A 13,257-nucleotide genomic window follows, 5' to 3' on the forward strand; every position below is an offset into this window, starting at 1 on the left:
GCAGACGAGCACTAGAAGCCAGGCAGCGGGGAGCGGGGGGGAGGGGGGAAAGGGGCAGGTGGCTGGGGAGCAGCGGGCAGGGCTGGGCCAGGCAGTCTTGGGCGCCTGTGCTGGCCGGGGGGCACGGCCGGGGGCGCTAGCCGCTTGGTTTCAGGAGGGCAGACCACGGTCTGTCCACACTCCAGAGCCCAGACACTCCTGCCGAGCACCGGCCAGGGCGAGCCTGGGCACGTGAGGTCCCACTCGCGAATTTGAGGCTGTGGTGGAGTCCGGGTGCCTGGTCCTGGCATGGGGGAGGGGGGCGGTCGCCGGAAGCAAGGCTGGGTGGACAGTGGTTTAGAACCTGCGGTCGGAGAAGGGTCAGCACCAGTTGTACGGAGTCAGGGAGTACGGTGAGAGCTGGTGGGTGCCTGCACACAGGCTGGGGTGGGGGACGCGGGGCTCTCCTCCCCCACGCCCCCAGCCCCTCTTGCCTTTTCTTCGAACCCTGGGGGGGCACGCTGGAGAGACACGAAGCCTGGGGAATCGGGGTGACATCCACCCTGCATTCCACACAGAAGGAGCACCTCGGGGGCACACACTATGCAGACACGGGGAGTCCTGGGTTCCACACCCGCCCCGTGCTGTCGTGTGCACACGTGTGCCGTGTACACACACACACACACACACACACACACACACACACACCGGGAGTATATCTTACGTCTTGTCCTGTGCTTTGTGGCGCGCACACACACACACAGAGGTTCTCTTCCGTCGTTTGGTTATATGCACACACACACACAAACACACACACACACACACACACATACACTGGGGGGTTCTCTTCCGTTGTTTGGTTGTGCACACACACAGGCACACACACGCACACACACGCGTGGAGTCTTGTCCTGTGCTTTGTCGTGGGGGGTCAGCAGCACCGGCGGTGGGAGGCCACAGCGTGTCCGTGGGCCCAGCTGGATGGGTGTGTGGGCTCAGCTGCTGGAGTCCCAGAAGTCCGCAGGCAGGCGGCTGCAGGCAGCCCCTCCGGGCTTGCTCAGTGCTGAGGGCTTCCTGCAGGGCGGCGGCGGGGGTGCCCGCGGCTCACACAGCTCCCGCCGCCAGGCCAGCAGCTCCCGCAGGGCCAGGCTCTCGTCCTCCGAGAGCCGCAGCTGCTGGATGACCTGCGGGCGGGAGGGAGAGGGGTTGGCGATCAGTGGGGGCCTGGCTACTGCTAGCCGGGGAGATGTGCGTGCGCTGGACGCTCGCCCCATGCTCAGCCCCTGTGCCGTGCCTCACATGGTCCTCTGGCACCCCCCTGGGCGTGGCACTGCCCCCTCGGGCCCCTTGGAGAGCTGAAAGTCCGCTGAGATTCTCCCAAGGGCTGCGGGGGGGGGGAGGGGGCAGTAGCAACTGGAGGAGTGACATCAGCTCAGAACATTCCGGAAGCTCGGGGACACAGCCCATGGAACAACTCCGTTAGGATTCTCGCCCCAGGTCTCCTTCCATGCTCCCCGTTGCTGTCAGCTGCCCCTCCCCGGTCCCTCTCCTTAGTTCTCACCAGCCAAGGACCAGTTTTAGCGGTGCTAGCTCTGGCTTCCACGCCCACTGGCACTCTCGGTACCTGGCAGGAGAGCGTCCCCTGGCTAGCACTGCCGGCCCTCCTCCGAGCCCTCTGCAGCAGGGGACAGAGGGAGCAGGGGAGTCCTGGGTCCCCTCTTCCCTGCTGCCCACGAGCACCTTCGGTGGGCGGGCGGGCAGGGAGGGCAGAGCCCAGGGCTGCCCAGCATCAGGGCTGCTGACCGTCCTCAGAGGACAGGGAGCCTGACAGTCCCTCAGGGCACACAACGGGGGCTGTGGTCACTCCGGCTGCCTGCGCAGAGGCTGGGGTTGGTTGTGTAGAGATGGCACCACCAGAAGTCACATGGGGAGCACAGACACACCCAACGACGCATCATCCCGACAGGCGGGTCCAGATCTAGACCAGTGGATGGGGCCTTTGCCCATAGCCAAGACGGCAGGCGGAGATGGCGGATGGACCACAGCAAGGAGGTGGGTCCTGGTGACACGCCCAGTCTGCTCAGGGAGGACAGCTCCAAGTCTGCCAAGCAGCCTCAGAGCACACACCTGAGAAGTGGAGCAAACCACACAAGAGACACAAATACCACCAGCAACAATAACCACAAAAACCCCGAAGGCAATTTGATTAACTGTGCCAGAAGCCAAAGCAAAAAGCTTTGAAAATCTGACTGAAGACGGCACCTGGGCTTTACGGCTCAGCAGTGAGCAAGGGCTCGCTGAAATGGGACATAGTCAGAACACAGTGATTCACGGGCCGTTCCCAGAGCCAGCAGCACCTGGACCCGGGGCCAGGGAGACAGACCCTGCAAAGCTGAAGTGAAGGCGATCTGGATTCAGGGAAGAGAAATGGAGAAGTGTGCTGACCGATACAATGTGTGTGAGTGTGTGTGTGCGTGCGTGCGTGCATGTGTGCGTGCGTGTGTGTGCATGTGCGTGCATGTGTATGTGCGTGCGCGTGTGTGCATGTGCGTGCATGTGTATGTGCGTGCGCGTGTGTGCGTGTATGCATTTGCGTGTGAGTGTGTGCATGTGCATGTGTGTGTGTGTGTATGTGTGTGTGTGTGTGTGTGTGTGTGTGTGTATGCACGCGCGCGCTGAGGCAAAGGAAAACAATTCCAGATGAAAAAATGGAAGTTTTAGGAAGAATTAAACACACTGGAATCCGTGGAAAATAATAACTTAAATTCTTGGCATGTCCTAGAGACGTCAGATGTTGAACAGGGGAAACAAGAGGAGAACAAAGAAACTTCAAAGGGAACAGCCAGAGAGGGCGGCCAAGCCGGGTGCTGTGCGGGCGCGGCCTGGAGCACCTGGGCTTTGGCAGGAGCTGGGGGCAGGGGTGGGCAGGACACTGTGGTGAGCCCCGGCGGTCCCGAGCACCCCAGTGCCCACAGGAGGGAGCACCCCCTGGGAAGATGGAGGGAGGGGGCGGGAAGGGAGGGGGCAGTGCCCCTGAGCGAGTGGGCAGCGTGGAGCCACAGTGACCACAGCTGCCTTCCTCAGGCTGCCCGGGGCCTCCCAGGGACACTGCCCTGTGGGCCCTCCCCAGGAGAACGGGAGAGGGAGCTCCCACAGGAGCCGCACGGCCTGGGGTCCACACATATGGCACACACACACACACATGCATGATACACATGTACACATACAACACACACGACACACAATACACACGATACACATAATACACACAAACACACACATGAAACACACAGAGAAACACATACAATACGCACAAACACATACATGATACACACAAACATATGACACAGACAATACAAACACATATATGACACACATGACACACACAAACACATACACGACACACACAATACAAACACATACACGACACACAATACAAACACATATATGACACACACAATGCAAACACATACATGACACAATACACACATATGTGACACACTATACACACAAACACACACATGACACACAATACACATACAAACACATACACTACACACAATACAAACACACATGCACACACACTACATACACAATACACACAAACACACAACACACTATACACACATAACACACACAAACACGTGCATGCACACATATAATACACACATAATACACACAAAGACACATGACACACATGATACACACATGATAGACACACATACAAACACATACACATGACACACACAGGATACACACACAAACACACAACACACAATACACACAGGATACACACACAATACACAGCCTCCTTCACAGGAGAGGTTTCAGGACGGGCCTGCACGGAGCTGAGCCCGTGTGCGCAGAGGGCCCATGAGCCGAGCGGCCAGCTGTCCTCTGTCCTGCGAGGTGAGCAGGACCATCGGACACCCTCCAGCCCCGGAGTCACTCACTGCCGTCCTGTTTGGAAGAAGAAACATTGCGAACCCTCTCAAAGCTTCTCAAAATTCACCCAAAGCATCTGAATTCCCGAGCACGGTATACACGCGAAGCTCATACACAGGAAGCGTGCGAGCAGCCCTCCTTAGTGAGGGCGCTGGGGTCCTGGATAACGCGGGGGCGGGGAGATGCCCTCCTGGCTGCCCTGCCCGGAGCACTCGCTGCCGCCTGGATAAGCAGGAATCTGACTGATGTCGGCAATAATCAACGGAGGCCGGGGAAACGCTCTTACTGAGGGATCCCAGGGAACTTTATTTTCTATTAAGGACATAACAGGTATTGAGTAAAGTCTAACGGCGATTTAAGGAGAGTGGCCAGAATCGTATAAACGGGATGCTAAAATGTTAACATTATTGATCTTTAAGAAAAAAAGAAAAGAATTACCCAGGGTTATGTCTTAAAAGAAGCCTGACTTCGGGGTGAAGATGCAGCACGGCCCAGCTTAGAGGGTGCCGTGGGATTGGGACACTGTCCCTGCAAGGCCGTGACGGGACGGGGGTGAGGACGGCTGAGCCCAGAGAGAGCCTTGGTCTGTGGGGTGAGGATGGGAGTGGCCAGAGTCAGGCCCTTGGGGGTCTCGGCACCAGCAGAGCAGCTGGGGGTGTCGTGATGGTGGGTCCAGGTGTGCACAGCCCGGTCTGCTTGCCCAGCTTCTCCTGCCATGGGCGCTCAGTGGCAATGCCAGGACCGTGGCCGCCAGCCCACTACACGTCCCTCACATGGACCATGAGGCTTGCCATGGGGGCTTCCCAAGGCCTGTTTGCCACCCCCTCGCCCCACCATGTCACCACTTCTAGAGCGAATCTCTGACTGGCACAAGCTCCTACTTCTCAGGGCATCAGGGCTGCCGGGGAAGGAGGAGAGGCATGTCTCGACGGGCACTGGGGACTGCCCGCCTCGTGAAACAAGGGTCAGTGCGGGTCACGCGCTCTCACTCTTGCGAGATGCCCGCTTGTCTCTGCGGGCACGGCACCGAGGGCGAAGTGGGCAGGGGTGTGTTCGGGGGCCTTTCTCTCCACTGGCCTGGGGGAAGGGCCCTAGGGAGCAGTCTGTGGGCTTCCAGAGCTGGGGAAGGCTTTATCAGAATCCTGGGAAATGACACGTGGCCCACGGAACAAAGAGCCAGGACGAGGGGAGGGGCTGAGGGGGGTCACACTTGCTCGGGGGCTCTGCACGCGGGTCAGTTGATGAGCCCCGAAACTCATGGTCCCCTGACAACCACGGGGGTACCCCAAGCTCAGAGCATCCCCAGAGTGTCCCCCAAGCCCATGCTCCAGTGTCCCCAGGGAGATCTCAGGCCAGGCGGGGCTGTGTGGGCTCAGACCACATGGAGGGGAGCCTGTGATGCCCTGAGTGGCGGGTGCCCCTCGCAGTCACGCAGTGTCCCCAATGGAGGGAGCATGCAAGGCTCACCCAAGCAGTCTGGAGGGGACCGGGTGGGCACAAAATCCCCATGTGGAGAAGATGAGGACATATCAGTGATACGTGGGACAGGTGGGCTGTGCCAAGCAACACTCGGGCAGGTAAAAGCAGGACCCGGGCTCAGGCCAGGCTGCAGGTGATCGCCCTGGGAACTGCCTGAGACCTCGTCGTGCCCCAGTGTGAGCTGCCCAGTAGCCATCGCCGGCTGCCACGGTTCAGGCTTGCCCTCCCCAGCCTGAGCAGAGAGTGAGAGGCCAGCGTGCTCCCACAATTTATGACCCTGTGGAAATAGAACTGGCTCCTTCCTGCCTTGCTAGGAGGATCTCAGTCACGCAGCGGCCTGCTGGATTTACAACGTCGCCGTCATCTACGGATGATTTAAAACCAGAGAAAGCTGTACCAGAATAAAATGATGAGATACTTAGAGGATTTCTGACTTGCCAGGATGATATAACAAAGGCAAAAGATTTTAGTGAGCAATTAAAAAAACTGGCAACTCTTTTCGAAACTGGTAGCACAGCGGGTAGGGCGTCTGCCTTGCACGCAGCCAACATGGCCGACCCGAGTTCGATTCCTCCGCCCCTCTCAGAAAGCCCGGCAAGCTACCGAGAGTATTCGATATGCCAGACACAGTAACAACAAAGTCTCCAATGGAGACGTTACTGGGCCCGCTCGAGCAAATCGACGATCAACGGGAGGAACCTTAACTTACTTAACTTACTCTGAGAATCTAAGATCTTTGCGTTTTTATTTTCATGATATTTTTCAAAAGCAACGAAAGTGGGCCGGAGCCATAGCATAGCGGGTAGGGCGTTTGCCTTGCGCACAGCCAACCCGGGTTCGATCCCCGGCGTCCCATATGGTCCCCCAAGCACCGCCAGCAGTGGTTCCTGAGTGCAGAGCCAGGAGTAACCCCTGAGCATCGCTGGGTGTGATCCAAAAGGAAAAAAAAAGTAATGAAAGTGTACTTTGGGTCATTTGAGCACCTACTTTTTATTTATTTATTTATTTATTTATTTATTGCTTTTTGGGTCACACCTGACGATGCACAGGGGTTACTCCTTGCTCTGCACTCAGGAGTTACCCCTGGCGGTGCTCAGGGGACCATATGGGATGCTGGGAATCGAACCCAGGTCGGCCGCGTGCAAGGCAAACGCCCTACCCGCTGTGCTATCTCTCCAGCCCCTAGCACCTACTTTGTAATGTAGGGTTCAGTGAGGTTTATTTCCTGCCTTTGCTTATAAGCAGACATAGACAAGGAATATTGCTTATATTGTTGCTGTCTGCAGGAACCAGCCAGGTGGATTCAACACCAAGCAGTTCCTCAGTGAGAGGCGGCTGAGAAACACCCAGGGAGGTGGGTTCAAGGTTCCCTGGATGTTCCCATAGGAGATTCAGAAGTTTGCATTGGCCATCAGGTTGGGTCAAATGTTCATGGAATCTGAGTCAGTACAATTTAAAATTCTCCATAGAGAGGAACAGACAAAGAAAGATTGTATTCATCTGGGGAACATAAAGTAACAAAATAGGAGGCTAACATGCAAGAATAGCTGAGATAAGTAGCAGGAGGTTCACTCCATGGCTTGGAGGACGGCCGCACATGCTAGGGGGAAAGGCAGCTCAGATAGAGAAGGGAGCACCAAGTAAAGGGTGTTGGGAGGATCCTCCCAGGATGGGAGATGCATGCTAAAAGTAGACTATAGACCAAACATGATTGCCACTCAATGCCTCTTTTGCAAACCACTACACCCAAAAGGAGAGAGAGAACAAAAGGGAATGCCCTGCCACAGGGGTGGGGTGGGGTGGGGGGATGGGGGTGGGAGGGATACTGGGAACAGTGGTGGTGGAGAATGGAAACTGGTGTAGGGATGCGTATTCAATCATTGTATCACTGAAACCCAAGCACAAAACTATTAAGTCTACAACTGTACCTCATGGTGTTTCACTAATAAAAATTTAAATATAAATAAATACAATTCTCCATAGAAAATAATTCTCAGCAAAATAAAATCAAACCAGAGGTAGATATAGGGAGTTTCAGTTATTTTGCTTTTGTGGGTTTTCCTTTCAGTGAACTTGTGCCTCTGCTTTGGTTCTATGCCCCCACGGAGAGATGGGAAGAGAGCCTTCATGCAGTAACGCACTCACTTACTAGCCAGGGCTCTTGGGGAGGGGGGGAACCGTGCTCAGGACTCGCATTCATCCTGAGCACTGCTGGCCGCAGCCCCTGGGCACCATCCCGAAGAAGCCCAGCATTCTGGGTCTGGTCCAGACCAAATGACCCGCCCCACCCCCAAACATGCCAGGAGGCACCATCAGGAGCGAGAGGCATTTTCCATTTGTACTTTGATGCATCACATGCAGTAGGCCAGTGGGTGGCTTAGCGAGCACTGTGGGCTGAGTTCCCGTGAGAAGACCGTGGAACCGCTGGGGACTGGGAAACCTCCAGAGCCTGGAACGAGTCACTGACAGCTGCCGCCCCCCACCCCCCACCCCCCTCAGGGTGCATGTGGTGCGGTGGCTGAGAGTCTGCGTGAGGAGGAGACACCTGGTCACGCCATGTGTGTCTGTGCCATCAGAGGGGCCGCATGCGAGGAGACAAGGTCCGGCCAGGAGGTCTCGCCCCCGGCTGCCACAGGTCCTCTCCACACTCCCAGCCGCCTACGGGACGCCCAGAGAGCCTGACTGCTCTGGAGCACTGCAGGGTCTGAGACGAGCAACCAGTGAGCCAGTCTCGGCTGGGGTCTCAGCAGGGAGGCCTCTCTCTGCCTGCTGGAACGCCGAGGTCCCACGCGTGTTCTCAGAAGCCAGAGGGTGGGGGCCTGTGGGAGTGGCAGTCTGCATCTGCCACTGACCAGGCCACTTCCGAGGGGACACACGGGACTCTGCAGCCTGCAGGGTACTCCAGATTCCACGGGCAGCCAGCCCCACTCAGGACAAGAGCCGGAGAAACCCACCCTCAGCCTCCACTCAGGACAGGAGCTGGGGAAATCCACCCTCACAGCCAGGGCAGAATGCACCCTGGCTCCATGCGCCAGTGGACAGCAGCTGAGGCGGACGAGCTACCCAGGGCTTGGACAGCCCTGGCAGGAGGCAGCGAAAGGACTCAGAGCACTTCAGGGCCTGTGACGGGGAGGGGGTGGCCCCGGGGACGTGAGGACGCAGGAGGGAGGTACGTTTCTTGGTTTTCTGCTTGCATTCTTATTTCCGACTTTCTTCCCCCTAGACTGTTTTCCTCTGTCTGGGGCCACACCTGGTGGTGCTCGGGATCACTCTAGGGCCGGGGGTGAATCCTGGTGGCTGAGCAGACAGGTGCCCTACTGCCGTCCTTCTGCCCTGGCCCGTCGATTCTGCTAACTCTGAGAAACATTTACTTTCATGATTGTTTTGATGACGCGGTTACAACAATATTTGTGTTAACGGTTTAGATGTACAAAGTCACTGTGCCTCCCCTCCCCCACAGAGCGCCCACCAACGTTCAGCACTGACGCCGTCTGCCTCTGAGCACCCCTGGGTCACCCCGTCCCCTGCTGGGTGACCTCAGTTCTGTGTCCAGGACCAGGGCCAGTCACGGTAGATGCTGTCCCTCTTCCCGCTCTCTGCCCCTGCAGGTGAGTGAGATCCCTGGGTCCCTCCTCCCTCCGACTCCCCTCAGCCAGCTGGTGAAGGGCGCTGGGGGAGGCAGGGCATGCCTAAGGCACCGGCCTTGCATGAGGCTGCATGCCAGCGACCCGGGTTCAAATCCCTGGCACCACTGAGGGGCCCCCAAGAACAGCCACGGGGGCCTGCTGAGCATGGAGCCGGGAGCAGTCCCAATCTTTGCTGGCTGTGGCCCCCACTCCCAGTACAAACGTTTCTTACACAAACGACTAAGAGCCGACACTGGCATCCCACCCTACTTAGCTTGTGGATTCCCGAGCTGATTCGGGCTACCACACCTTCTCAGGAAAAGTTACTCAGCACCTCTCTAGAAATAGACCCGCTTTGGGTGGACAAACAGAGAATGGTCCCCTGTCTCCCGCCTCCCAGGCTTGGCCAGCGCGTGGCCAGGAAGTTCCCGCAAACAGGAGCTGGGCGTCTAACCACATGCGTTTACAGGCGCAGAAACCCTCTGCCTTCATGAGACACAGTCCCCAACCGGGGCCGGGCTGGCTCTGTGCCGAGAAACGGTTGCTGAACTGGGGGTTGACGGGGCCTGGACTCGCATGCCTTCTCAGCCTGCAGATTTGCAAAGTGTTCTGCCCTCTTACTCTCTGCAGACACCAGTGAGAAGGAGCCGTGATAAAGTGCTGTGAAGACGGAGATGATCAGGTTGTAGATGAAAAGGACATAAGTAATGGGTAGGTGTGCTGACTTTCAGGGGCTAGAAACTGCTAAGTCTCTTAGAACATGATGCTCAGAAGGAGAGGGAGAGGGAGGGAAGGAGGGAGAGAGGGGGAGAGGGGGGGGAAAGAGAGGAACAGAGGGAGAGAGGGAAAGAAAGGGGGAGAGGGAGAGAGAGACAGAGACAGAAAGAGACAGAGGAGAGGGAGAGGGGAAGAAAGAGAGAGGGAGGGAGGGAGAAAAAGAGGGGAGAGGAAGAGAGTGAGGGAGAGAGAGGGAGGTAGACAGAGGAGAAAAGTGTCTGCCCAGGGAGACTGTGGGGTGGGGGACGGGGCGGGAGGGAACCAGGGGTCACTGTGTGGGAACCGTGCTGGTGAAGGGATGGGCGTTGGAACACTGCATGACTGAAACCCAATCGTGAACAATTTTGTAACTGTGTATCTCATGGTGATTAAAAAAAATTATCAGATTTATGGAGAAAATCAAGTTGAAGAAAACGTTCTTCTTAATTAAAAATGAAATGTGAAATAGACTCATAACACATATAGAGACTGGATGAGGTTCATCGCTTATAGATCTATTTACTAATTTTAATAGTCTCCTATTGTGTCATTAATAGAGTTCCCGAGGTACACTAATTAAAAATGAGCCATAAATTTCCCTCATTTTGCGTGGATATGCATTTCTATGAATCCTATTAATAAATGTGAATTAGTAATTCGCGGCCGGGTTCTACCTGAAGTCTTTCTCTTCTAGGATAAAAATAGATTTGCTAAATAATTCATATGTAAAATCATGTTGCTCTTCACTTGTCACAGGATTGATTTTTTTTTATTATTGATTTTTCACCCAAAGGTGAAGCAGGCATTTACTGACATTTATGGAAATTAAAAGAAGGGAGCACTGCGGTTGACTGAATAATGAACACGAGTGTTTCAGATGCAAATTTCATTTCCACTGGATGCTAAGGAGATGTTGAAGGTAAACGTTATTTTAAACAATTGCAAAGCGCACTTGGTAGCTGTGCTGAGCTCCTCACCTTCCGGAGGTGTGGCGGAGAGGGACACTGCCTCTCAGCCAGCCTGGAGCCTGGGAGCCCCTTACTCTGTGTCTGCAGAGACCACCGAGGAACGGCCGGAAAGGAAAAGCCACTCTGGGCTTTAGCTCCGGATGCTTTGAGTTCAGCTGCCGTCATTAGCACAGCCATGGGACTAGAAGCATGTGCTGAGTCATCTCCCCGCTCCCCTGCCTCCCTGCCGTTCGCTGGCCTTGTCAAGGTCAGCCCGAGAAAACACATCCGCCGAGACACCGTCTACCGAAGCTGAATCGTATCTGGACAAGAGGCAGCCGGGGCTAGAGGAGCATTTCAGCTTTTGATGCCGGTACCTTCTGATTTCGTTCGTTTTCTTACTGGACCTCGGGCCACATCCGGCTGTGCTCAGGGCTTTCTCCTGGCTCTGCACTCAGGGTCACCCCTGGTAAGGCTTCGACCAAGTTTGCAGGCCAGCCAAGCACTAACCACTGTGCTCTCTCCCCGGCCCCCAGCCTACTCTCAGAGAAGATGAGCAAGCCTCTCTCTTCAGGCACAATCATGTTGCATGCTGTTTCCTCACTGATGCGAACACATCTTCCCTTGGCTGTTGTGTTTGTGAGTTTGCAGACGTTGACTGGGCGGGTTCTGGTGAGGAACGTGCGTGTCTCACTTAAGCGAGCATCACGGGGCAGGGGTTGGTGACGGCACTGCACATGCTCGGTGGAATTCACGTTTGACATTTAGGGTATGGATTTTCTATGAGCTCTGGTCTCTTTCTTCAATTCACTTAAAAACCAGGACCCTGTTAGTATGTAGTAGATTGTAGGGGAAAATCAGATAACATGTATTGGGAGTATTTTTATAGTCGTGCCATATTTTTGGGGAGGAGGTTAGCTCACGAAACTGTGTTGAGAGACACTAATCTACTATGTTGGAAAGAGGAAGAAGGACTTTCCAATGCTTTAAGAAAGATTTCCCTTGGGTTATAAGAGAGATGCTTTCAAATTACCAGGAAGTATTCATGAGGCTCGACAAGGCTGGCTGCGTGCAAGGCAAATGTCCTACCTCTATGCTATTGCTAGCACAGTGGTAGGGCATTTGCCTTGCATGCAGCTGGCCTGGCTGAGCCGGGTTCGATTCCTCTGCCCCTCTCAGAGAGCCCAGCAAGCTACCGAAGAGTATCTCGCCCGCACAGCAAAGCCTGGCAAGCTCCCCGTGACGTATTCGATATGCCAAACACAGTAATAACAAGTCTCACGATGCAGACGTTACTGGGCCCGCTCGAGCAAATCGATGAATAACGGGAGGACCGTGACCATGACCGATTCATGAGGACGACACCTTCAGACTGTCTTTTAAAGAAAAATCTGTTTACATCACTTGCTTATTTAGAAATCTTCAAAGTTGTTAACCATCCTCCAGATGAAGCAACCGACCTGATTCCTCTGAGCAATCCCAATTCCGAAAAGTTCCATATTTCTGGCCTCACGACTGACCTCAGACTATGGTCATCCAGTCTCACATGGGCGCTGCGAGAACCAGTCGCTCACCCCCACCCAGACCACACCCAGGAACTCCATAATCTTCTCTGCAGCCCAGCTGGTATCTGCATAGGGAATCTTGAGAGCTTCCCAAATCCAGTTCTGCCGTCCTCGGCGGAGTATGGCAGTGTCTCAGAGCATTTTCGCACATTAGGATTCTGGTGGGTTCTCACTACCACAGGGGAGAAGCGAGTCAAGCGTTGCCAGCCTCGTGTCGCAGGTGCTGGAACTCATCTCTGACATCCAAGCCCACGGCGGAATAGGGACTGAGCCTCCAGTCCCCGAGTGGAACTGAGCTGCTCTACTGCCTCGCCTGAGAATCAGTTCCTGGGAAGGGCGCCCACCGTCTGCCCTTCCTGGGAGGCTGCCTGACCCCCACCCTCAGCAGCAACACGACGAGCCCAAGGAGACCAGGACTACTGGGCGGCTCGGTCCTGTCCGGACACTGTGCACGTCCAGGCACCCAGCTGAGACATGGGCCCTCAAAGACACGAGGGAGCAGGTCCTGGGGGCAGGCGGCTGGGCCTAGGGTGGGAGGAGGCTCACGCCCGTGGCTGAGCCTGGGACCACTTGCAGAAACCTGAAGGCAGCACCGCAGCTGAAGGAGGGGTTCATGCCAGCGGCTCACCCGCAGACCCCAAGATGAGGGGCCCCAGGCCCAAAACACGCGGCTCTCGGCCTGCCCGGGGAGAGGGAGGGTCCCGGCGCATAGCCCCTGACCACCCGATTAGTTCATATCCTGATTTGTGCTGCTTCATGGGCCACAAATCACCTTAGTCAGGATGTATTGATGGTGTATTAATTTGTTAATACATGAATAAATTTATTGATGGATGTCCTGGAATATTTTCCCAGAATCCCAGACTATATTATGGTCTTCTCTTGAATGGAATGAAATGAGATAACATATTAAATATAAATAAGAAGTAGGAAAGTAGTTCATGAAAGTAAATGTTAATA

The 13,257-nt window shown here is 55.3% G+C and overlaps 1 protein-coding gene across 1 annotated transcript in view; it reads right to left on the reverse strand.

Annotated features, from left to right (window-relative positions):
* Positions 1-974: 974 nt before the first annotated feature.
* MYO16 (myosin XVI) overlaps positions 975-13,257 on the reverse strand; it is a 142,591-nt gene continuing 130,308 nt past the window's right edge. The window contains exon 16 of the mRNA XM_056109959.1: positions 975-1,163. Within this exon, the coding sequence (XP_055965934.1) occupies positions 975-1,163 (189 nt within the window). The remainder of the gene's footprint in view (positions 1,164-13,257) is intronic.

This window comes from Sorex fumeus, unplaced genomic scaffold (assembly GCF_029834395.1).
Source record: "Sorex fumeus unplaced genomic scaffold, SorFum_2.1 ptg000008l, whole genome shotgun sequence".
NCBI lineage: Eukaryota > Metazoa > Chordata > Mammalia > Eulipotyphla > Soricidae > Sorex > Sorex fumeus.